At 45.7% G+C, this 10,531-nt stretch overlaps 1 protein-coding gene across 1 annotated transcript in view; it reads right to left on the minus strand.

Annotated features, from left to right (window-relative positions):
* The window catches only part of CAMTA1 (calmodulin binding transcription activator 1), a gene marked incomplete at its 3' end in the record, with an annotated part of 321,803 nt that extends 311,372 nt beyond the window's left edge, over positions 1-10,431 (minus strand). Inside the window, exons 1-2 of the mRNA XM_082328970.1 lie at positions 10,100-10,431; positions 6,448-6,541 (exon numbers count right to left, since the gene is read on the minus strand). Of these exons, the coding sequence (XP_082185096.1) occupies positions 6,448-6,514 (67 nt within the window). The 5' untranslated portion in view covers positions 6,515-6,541; positions 10,100-10,431. The remainder of the gene's footprint in view (positions 1-6,447; positions 6,542-10,099) is intronic.
* Between the last annotated feature and the right edge of the window lie 100 nt (positions 10,432-10,531).

Here is a 10,531-nt window from a genome sequence, read left to right on the forward strand (position 1 = left end):
TTATGTCTATGAACAGCCTGTCACACATATTTTAAAATTTACTCCAAATGACCACAACTTTGCCATTCTCAGGGTACTGAAAAGACCTCGCCATGCAACACTGAGCAACGGTATAGCACCGCCCAAGATTAGATACGTACTACCAACTTACCTATAGTAACCACAAAATGCAGCTTAAAATAACTTCCACTGACTCCTTAGAGTGGGAGACATTCAAAATTAGCAAGCGCTCCTAAAGAAAAGAGTAATGCATAAAATTACTTCTTTTTAGCTGGTAAGAGAATTATTAATATTGGAATTAGCTTTTATACTTGGAATGATGTCTTTCAACTTCCATCTCTGATTGAACAGTAAAACCTGTGACCTAGTGTTGCACAACGTCAATTTTTAGAACACCTATTCCTGCTTAAAAAAATTAAATAGATTTATAATAATATTAAAACTAGAAGTTAATCTTTCTGTAGGATTACTGATTAATCAAAATCAACTAGAAGTATAAAAAGTAAACAGATCTTCATTGCAGAAATTAGTATGGGATCAGTGGAAGTGGGCAGCCACCTGGATGACAAGCCTAAGAGCACATTTCAGAAATGGATCTGCAAGGTCTGCCTGTGAATTTAAGTGCTGATTAGGAGTACAATCTAAGGACTGCGCTTACTTCTGGTGTATTCGGCATTAAGCCCTTACCGTTCAGGTGAAAGTCTGGGGGATGAAATTCTGTCCCTAACCTCAAGCACCCATCACAACCCACACAACTATGTTTTGCATGAACAAGACAAAGCTGTAAGTGCCAGTAACGGAATCGGCTCACTACAACAGCCAGCGTTATGTGACACAATCGTGCCAGCACAGAGACTTCCAGTTACGCAGACTAACCACAAAGTTTCAGGTATGTAATCAGAAAGAACGTAAAGGCTTGCTTTTAACAAATGGCTTATCGTTGTCTATAATAATCCCGGAATTTTGGAAATAAAATATTTTTTCCACCTCATTTGGCCATTTGTTTGCTCAGAAAGCATTACTTCCTTTCTTGCGCCATTTAAAACATGAGAGGCAAGAGGCCTCTGTGCACGTATCGTTACTGGGAAGCTCCTTGCACGTGGAATCCCGCGCAGCTCTGTCCTGCTCCCCTCCTCACATCGGATACACTCTCTCTTGTTAAGGGAGGTGCTGAAATGCTAAGGTTCTTCATGCCAGCAGTACATGATTGTGTGGTTTACACCTCTCTCACATTGAGATTTAAACCTCTCGCATGTGAAAAGTTTAAATCGAGTATCATTGGTCAGCTGACTGGATACCCATGAAAAACGAGCACAGGGTTAGAAGCACCTGCTTCAAGTTCAAGCCGGGTGAGACAGCGGTTGCAGCGATTAGGAAGGTGAACGCTCCGAGGCATACGCTGGGCACGCAAAGATACCTTCTTAAAACAAGAACCCTGCCTCGGGTCCGCTTGGAACTCAAGTGTTTTCAGACACCCAACTCAAACTGCCCTTCCCCTCTGTAAGCGGTCTTTCCTCTCGTACGTGGATCGCACGGCCTGGGACTCTCGACCTGCCAAAACCAGTACATAAACGTCAGATTGACCGCTCTTAGAAGACAGGGCAAGCCGCAGCGGTTCCCCTAACGACGGCAGCTATGGAGTAGTACTAACACCACACAAACAGCCCAGAGCAGGCTGCGTGGCTCGCTTATCTATGGGGAGAGGCTTAAACAACGAAACCAAGACGGTTTCAGTAGCGTGTAGTGGCTATTTGGAAACAACCTCTGCAAACCACACACAGCGGAAGGCCTGCTGAAAGCAGCAGGTAGAAGCCACTTCACCACCAAAGACTTTGAGAGGGACCGAGAAAGACAGAGCTCTCTCCTTCACGGAGAGTTTAGGAGCTGCGGCCGAACAGCACCTCCGCATTTGAACGGTCAGAGCTTTGGGCCACGCGACATGCTGACAAGCACTGCAAGTCTCTTTCATTTCAAGAACGTACATAATTTTACCCCAAGTCTTTACCTTGGAGTCACGCAGATAGCATATTTGACTTTTTAGATGGTGCAAGCCTTAAAATGCATAAAAGAAAGGTTACACTGCTGTACAGACTGAAAAGAGTTTAATTAATCCCAAAGCATTAACTTCTTCGGGAAAATAGGGCACATGACAACCTCGTGCTTACTGACCTAGACTCTTAGAGCCACTGTAGCTCAATGACAGCTTTTCTCCCTGAGGGATTTTTGTTCACAGAGGCCAGGTAGGTACTTCCAATAAAAATAAGTTTTCCATGGGCAACGATGATTAAGAAATGCTGAAAACACTGTTCATCCTTCACCAGGAATAACTGATGTGATGGCATTCCAAGAAAAATATCCCAGATCACAATGGGGATTTCTCAGCATTTTCCTCCTTGTGCACTGACTCTACAAAAGCCCTTATTTACTAAACTGTTACAAACACCACATTAGCCACGCTAATCCCATAAAGCAAGTGATGCATTAGTGGTAGGTCTCCACCATCCACTATGGGAAAAGCTACACTGTCTGTCTCTAAAAATACCTCGTTTATTTTATGCCAGTCAGTTGCCAGCTTTTGTTCAAAAAGCACGATTTTTTATTTAAGAAGAGTATGGTCGGAAGCAGACAAATCATGTGACAGATATTAATATACTCATTGCAACTTCCACAGAACCAAAATTTCAACTTCTGTTCTCAGTAGTGATACTGAAAGTTTATCTGCACAAAAGGTGCATGGTTCATAGCAAGTTTGTTGAAAGCAAGTATCTGGATTAAAACACCCGAGGTTGGCCATGGCTCATCTGAGGAACTAATCTGTACTAGTCAAACACGTCCACAGTTTCTTGGGTGGAAAAAACCAAAGCAAACCAAAAAAAAAACCCCACAAACAAAACCAGAAAACCTTGGAGTCGTACCTTCTAGTAACAACAACTGTAGTAGCAGCCACTGACTCGTGATATGGTCTTACTAAAATGCATTGATGGGTCCATGAACTATTCTATGCCAAATCAAGTATTTCAAAGATCGAGGAATCCTAACTGCATCTCCTCCAACTGCCTTGCCTCTGACACAGAGGGCGAGATCTTCAAATACAATGACCGAGAAATTTTGCCTGACAAACCAACCACCTACAGAAAAGGAGTAATACTGAACTTTAAGATCAAAGTATACAAGTGAGTGATTCACCTTCCTTTCTCGTATGCTTGCAAGACATAAGCTAAACACGAACATAATATTAGGTGCTTTGAAAAGCTCCACCTGCATTTGAGTAAGAGAATTTGCATCAAGTGGTAAGGTGAGGCTACACAACCCTGAACGACTGGATGCAACTCTCTCTTAGATAAGCATCCTCCTTCACTAGCTCGAGAGCTTTGTCTATCAGGCCATGTCACCGGAATGACTAACAGCACACTAACTCCCACTGCTGCCAACTCTCACCGACTCCAGCAAGCTAAAGCGTTAGCAGGACAGCGAGCAAAATAGAACACATATTTCCCAGTGCTCCCTTGCAACTGAAGACCTGAATGCTGACAAGACAGAGGGAAAAACCAAAAAAACGCAAGCCAGTCTAGTAGGCAACCGTCTGTCCTCAGGGTCATATAAAATACCACGTGCTGGAAAAAAGAAGAAACAGCGAGGAGCTGGCAACGTCCGAAGCACAACGCCCGCAGAAGTGATTATGCTGATGCCAAATCTGGTCCTATCTGAGCTTTCCAGCCACTGCTGAGTTGACAGCACGTGCCACGATGCCAGAGCTGGCAGAGGCGATGCTGAGCACAGCTAGTGGCCACTAGCCACCTTAAAGCAACAGCACCACGCATCTTCCCTGAGCTCACTTTTAGTGGCATGAATAGTACAATAACATGTATACAGTGCTCTTTGTCAGAGCCGCAGCAAATACCAAAAACCAGCTCCCCGTTCCCCGTTCCGCCCAGCCTGCTGTGATGCTGGCCTCGCGGGGTGCTGCGGTCCACCACCGAGCTGCGCTGGCTGGGCTCCAGGGCCCCCAACAGCAAGCGGGAGGAACACGGAACGGCTACAAGTCCTGGCTCTGGGGAACTGGCACAACCGTAAGGACACAGCTCCTTGCCAACACTGACTGTACTCCAATTTTAGCAGACTTAAAGCTTTCCAGATTGATGGTGAAGAATTTCGAAACTCAAAGAGCACAACAGATTTACATCCCAGTTTATAGAAATAGCTGAATAATACACCAACAGCCTTAACATACACGTACGCAGAAAAAGAATGAACAAAACTATCAGATCTCCCAAAATACAGATTGACAACAACAGAAATTTGCTAATTACTATTTTAAGTATGCCTGAATTCTCAACTCTGGTGTTATTAAACTAAAAATTACATCATATATTTTAGCTATATGACAGCTTATGCGAGTTAGGACCATTTCAAAAAACCAATCTGTATTTCATTGATATTTACATGATATTTCAAACATGGTTACATTTCCCAAATGACATAGACAAGTTACTACTATTTCACCAGAACAGCTGAATCCAGTGTTGTTCCTCCCCTATGACATCATGTGGCCTAAACATAATAAGGATTTTAGGACATCCTGTAGCATCCAGAGCACCTCCTTATCGTGGCAACAATGGGAAAGTATTTTACTAAATAGAGGCAAAATTAAACCATAGAATTGAGCCCAAATAATATTCGCACTGACACGGTAGGAGAAGTCACTGACTTCTCAGAGAGCTATTCTACTGGAGGTAAGTTGGAGGCTGATTTTGGAGAAGCTGGTAGGGAATACGGGTTCCCAGCTTCCAGCCACCAACACTGCAGGAAATCCAGGGGGCTGTCCATGGAAAACGGTATCTGTAAGTAACTCCTATATGTTTCTTGTCTTCAAAGTATAAAAGGTTGGCTTTCTGGCAAGTCCTACACGTTCTGTAAACAGCGATGCCCTAACACAGAGCTCCGTCCCCGTGACAGGCCCTTTACGCACTTGGCTGAGAAGATCCAAAGACACCGAGCGTGCTGCTTTAAGCTATACTGCCGCAGGACACGCGCTTTAGTGGGAAACGACGGGGTGCCAAAGGTCAACAGAAAGCCAGCGTCTCCCTTCCCAGACACCCAATGCGCATAGGGAATCGCTGGATCTTCCAGAAGATTTCCTAGCAGCACGAAGCCTCAAGAAATAATTTCTGACACCGTCAAAACTGCACTAATGATCTTCAGGGAAGGCTGCGGTGTTAGCACATCCAAAAGCCTTAACCCTGCCCTGCACAATGCTCTGTGTGACAGACCACGTCTCGATCAGAAACAGTTTAAGCACATATAAACTACGACTGGCACCAACACCTAAACTATAGCAAATTTCTCCCCGATTGCTGTTTTGAAGACTACACTTCCAGCAGAAGAGAACTGTTATTTAGATGTATGAGCAATTCACACCACATCCTGCTGCCTGTACTGTCAAGATCTGCTTGCCACCGAAACGCCCTCCTGTCCCACACGCTTGCTGCCAGAAATAGCCGAGAAGCAGGGGGCAACACGCAGATAATTACTACAAACCTGGAACATTTTCAAGGAGAATGTTTGCTTTTGACTTTTGGGGGATTAAAGTCAGTCTTCCATAAAGAAGCATGAAAATATCCCAAGGAGAGCTACGTTACTAATGAAGATTTTCTTGCTTCTTGTCAGTTGCTTCAGCCACTTCTGCTGCCATCGGATGAGTACAACGAAGGCCTTTCTACGGCATGGCTCTCTGCAGGTGTGATTAAATCTGCCTCTTACTTCCCAAAGACCCCAAGTGGACTATCATGCCTCAGTTACAGAGATAATTTCTCAGAATGAAAGAGCCAATAAGAAGTGATTCCTTTGGGCATCTCAAAGCATTAACACAAAATGCAGTAAAAAGCATCAGAGTAGCAGAAAGCAATTTAGTTCTCATGAAGGCAACTTGTTTGCAACACATCCCAAACATTTTAACCGTGTGTATCTGCCCGGGTTTAAGTCAGAGGACGGTGCAGGCAATGGCTGCACTGAACCATCACCTCAGGAGAATGGCACTGGCTGCAAATTAACCAGTTGAATTAATCTCTTATTTCTCTTTTTGTTCTCATCACAACACGTGGTAGCAGACAACCTGGTATGATTGCTAGGCTAATTTGGCAGTGTGAGCTGCAGGTCAGGATGAGACGGTTGCTGAACCTGCAAGCATGTGCATGCAAGGACACATTCAAAAGTACGAGTCTCGCAGGGGCTTTAGGTACAGAATGATGCAGCTTTGGGGAAGACCTAAGCATAGAAAGAGTAGGTCAGGAGTGAGAGGCATCACTGGGACTTCATGCAAAATGGAGGAGGAGGGAATTCAGAAAATTCAGCTATGGTTTGATGGGGTGTGCCATTTGCCTCATGAGGGAAGGTACCACATGAAGTCCCACAGGCTCCAAAATGCACTCAATCAGCTGTTCCTTTTACCTTTTTGTTCTACCCAGCATTTCTTCAAGAGCACTGTCATCTCTGGCTTTGGCATCCTACTCATCATCTATGAATTCATGTTGTCGTTTCCTCCCTGAAAGGAAAAAGTCCCATCGTCAGTCATTTGCTACACAGAGGAAAGGACAAATTTGACAGAGTATTTTTGCCACTGTTAAAGTTCAAAGACCATTGCTCCTTGAGCAGATAGTACTGCAAGTTGTGTTCTCTGCCATAGTGTCATTCATCCAAAATCAATCAGCCTGTGTTGACTCTAGAAACTTACCCTGAATTTACCTGTAAGCAGCTGAAAAGCTGTCAGTATCTCAGACCTGCCTGGAAAGAAAGAGCAGGGCAGTGACTCACCCAGAGTAAAAAAATTCCCAGCAACAACAGGAGAGACTTGTGCCAAGCAAATATCTTTATTTTATTTTAAAACATCCTGAAAGTGTTGATCTATATGAAAAAGAAGCAATACAACGCTGAGAAAGCACGCTTAACGTCAGGGAAGCCTTCATTTCATATCACATGAGCTAAATTAAAAATAAAACTAAACACAAGTGTACAAAGCAGAGACAAAAAAAATCAATTTTCTCAAAGAGATAACATGAGGGACTCCCACAGGGGCTGGCAAATTCTGGAAGAGAGAAAGAGATTATATTTTATGGGACGAGATTCAATAACCATTCTTTTCCCATAAAGCTAGTGATGGAGGATTGTCACTGCTCCATAGACACACTGTGCACATTTCAGGACAACAGTAACAGAAAATCAATAGCATCTTTTATACGTGAAAAGACATTATCTCTATGGACTCCTAATACTAACAAATGGGACCAAAGAAGACCTTTACTAAAATTTAGCAGTCAGCATTAATCTGGCTGATAAGAGAGAGGTAGTATGCTAGTCTACATCCTTGGATTTTTTTTTTTTTTTTTTTTTTTAAAAGAAATAACTGTTCAGAGCTTCACCCTCCACTGAAGCCAGAGAGCCCCCAGATGACACTACATTAAAAGTCTAACAATGTTGAACCCTGGCGCTGTCGCTCGAAAGCCCCATCGGCATACATTTCCTCTCTGGCTGATGGCTGTAATCATTAGGAGGTAGGAGCTTTATCAGGTGGTAATTTGACAGCTTTGACAAGCTCGGCTGAATTTATGGCACTTTCTAGTTTTTCCCTCCATTGAGCCGAGATGGAACTAAAGTTAATATTAGCAAAAACACTTTGCGCGGGGGCAATTTTCCAGCGATGACTACATGATTCCAGTTACTAAGAAAATCTGCTAAACAAGTGCCTTGCCACTCTCACCAGACTAGGGAAGATGGTTCCCCATCCAGCCCACTAGCTTAGATGAAAGATTCAGTAGATGGAAGGTATCGCTGGCATCTCTGCCTTGAAAGCAGAAGTGAATCAATTCTGGAACGCTTCTGCACCTTGCAGAGGAGTCACTAGCATCCCAGAGAAACATGAGCACACATTTCCCTTGGCTTAAAAAAAAACCCCAAAACACAACACTTTTAGCTCCAAACCCAATTTCCAGACAGGGACACGCACAGTTTGCTGCCCCCTTTTTCACCACGCAGCACTGCTCGCTGGTGCCTAAGCTCAGGAACGCTGGCACTTCAGACGCACCCTTCCAACACGTCCAGACAGACTGCGCAAGCCCTCCTGAAGGGCCCTCCTCAACACCCTTTCAAGCACATTCCGCTGCCCGCTGCTTACCCAGAACAAGCACCCAACCCAAGTTTATGAACTCAACACCTTGAGCTAAGAATGGTGATGTTCAGCATCATTACGCTTAACTCCCTTTCTGGGTGCGGGCTCGATGTCTTTTAAACGGAGTACATAGTTTCTTTTCTGCCTATAAAAAATCCAGGACATTAAAGCTTAGAAAAAAAACAAGTAACAATGAGAGTTTCTGCTGTCTCCACGGATCATACCATCTACTCTAAGAAGGAACTCAACCAGTTACATCTGAGGAGGAGAGGCACCAGTAGATTGTGACCTCTGGAAAACGCCAGAGCCGCATCAGGCCACTAGTACGGCTACTCACAGTTTACAAAAGGAGCACGCTACACACAGCGGCGCAGAAGCCGCAGCTTCACGTGACAGCACATAGGCCGGCTAAATCCAGGATCTGACTCCCGCAGTCTGCTTCTCTCATTGCGAAGATCACGTCTCACACAGCACCATGATGCTTTCTTGTGCGGTGGCAGGAGTCTGTGAGTAGCAACCTGGGCAAGAGCAGCGACTGCACCCTGAACCAAAACTTGGCAAGTCCGTAAAGCACAAACAAGTACTTATCTTCCCCCCAACTGCCTTTTTTTTATGTTGCGTTTCCTCTGTTATAATTTAGGGTTTTAAAAAGCTATCTCTACATGCTTAGAAAGCACAGTTCATATTTAGCTCCCTAAAGTAATATTTCTCTCTTACTATATTTCCCTGCCAAGATGTGACATCTGTGGACTGTTCCCAAAAAATTCCCCTGAATCATCTGTGATGCATGCGAAACAGCGGCCAGGGCTGGCAACGAGCAGCTGTGTCTTTTAGGAAAGCGTTAGATCAATCTGGTAAGGGGAAGGATTCCCAGTAACTCTACCACTAACATCCCCGAGGACCACACAACTCCCAAATCACGTTAGAAAAAGAGCACAATTACGACAGGACCAAAATCCATGGGAAATAGCGTTGCCACGGCAACTGACATCCTCAGAACTCGAGTCTTCTTTGCATTTTTGCACAGACTCAATGACTCCTAAACCACGTGGAACAAAATGAGTCTAGCAGGTGGGTTCATTCAGGAAAAGCACGCTGCCAGGTGATTCCCTGCAAAACAGACCCACTCCTGCATGGTTCCCGAGCAAGCGCGCCTTTGTGGACCTCTTGTTCCAAGCACTGCATCTCACTGTGAGCGCAGAGGAACTTCTGTAATGCAATCAATACTTCCTTGTTAACTAACCTTGAATCAGAAAAAAACTTATTAAATATTAAAGCATTCCTGTTTTCAAACAAAAGTTATGCGAAGATAAAATCCAAAACAGATTAGCTGAGATTTGGAATGGGAAAACAGAGTTTCAGCTTCACGCTAGGCTGTACTGGTGTTAACGAGTGGTCTTTCAAAAGCTCCTCTTTGAGGACAGCAGTACTCCAAAATTACTCCCGCATCCCCTACACAAACATCAGGTCCAGTCACTGGGGAACATCCAACTGCAAGCAGGAAAGGCCTTATTTTTCCTCCTGGCCACCTTCTCACAGCAATAAAGCCAACAAACACCCAGTCTGTCCAGCAGCATGCTTTATAACGAGGCACAGGCTAAAGCACAGGCCGGGAAGCCCTTCTCCTAAAAACTCTGCCTGCTCCCCACACTTTTGGGGCATTTCTTTCCATTTCGCCACTGGGCAAGGCTCGGCGAGCGCCCTCTCGTGGTTAACCCACCACCAAGACCGCTCGCTCTTTGGAGGGCAACACAGCGTGAACTCTAGGGCCACATTCTCTGCTCTGTGGTGAAAAGCCAAAGCAGCTCTGTCGACCCGAAGAAAACTGCTCCAAATTTATACTGGTGACAAATGAGGGCAAGGCTGAGCCATGGTTTGCTCCCTGCCAGCTGCTCTGTGCCAGCGGGTTTAACATTGCTGAGCTAATCTTTCACTCGCCTTCGTATTCTGTGCAAGCCAGAAGACGCGACCCCGGGCTGTAACAGGCTGCGGCGCTCCTCAGGCCACCTCTGCAAGTCAACCTCGCAAGAGCCAGGAGCTGCTCATGAAACAAAGACGCTTCGGTCACAAAATGGTGCGGAAACGGTCCTCTTGTGATGCCGGGCGAGGCCTCGGGGCAACGCAGGCGAGCACCGGTCCCGCAAACCGCAGGCCTCGGAGACGGCCCCTTTTCGGGCGCGGACGGCCGCAGCCTCAGCGCAAGCCCCGTCGCCGTGCCCGGCAGCGGAGCCACGGAACGGCGCGGCGCCCCGCTCCGCTGCGGCAGCGCTCGCCAGACAGGACCGGCGCCGCCGCGGGGGGCTCGCCGAGGCGGGGGCACCGCCGCGGCTGCTCCTCCCTCTTACCTAGGAAGGGGGCGGGCAGAGGCCC

The sequence above is a fragment of the Platalea leucorodia genome (assembly GCF_965183815.1).
Source record: "Platalea leucorodia genome assembly, chromosome: 17".
Classification (NCBI taxonomy): domain Eukaryota; kingdom Metazoa; phylum Chordata; class Aves; order Pelecaniformes; family Threskiornithidae; genus Platalea; species Platalea leucorodia.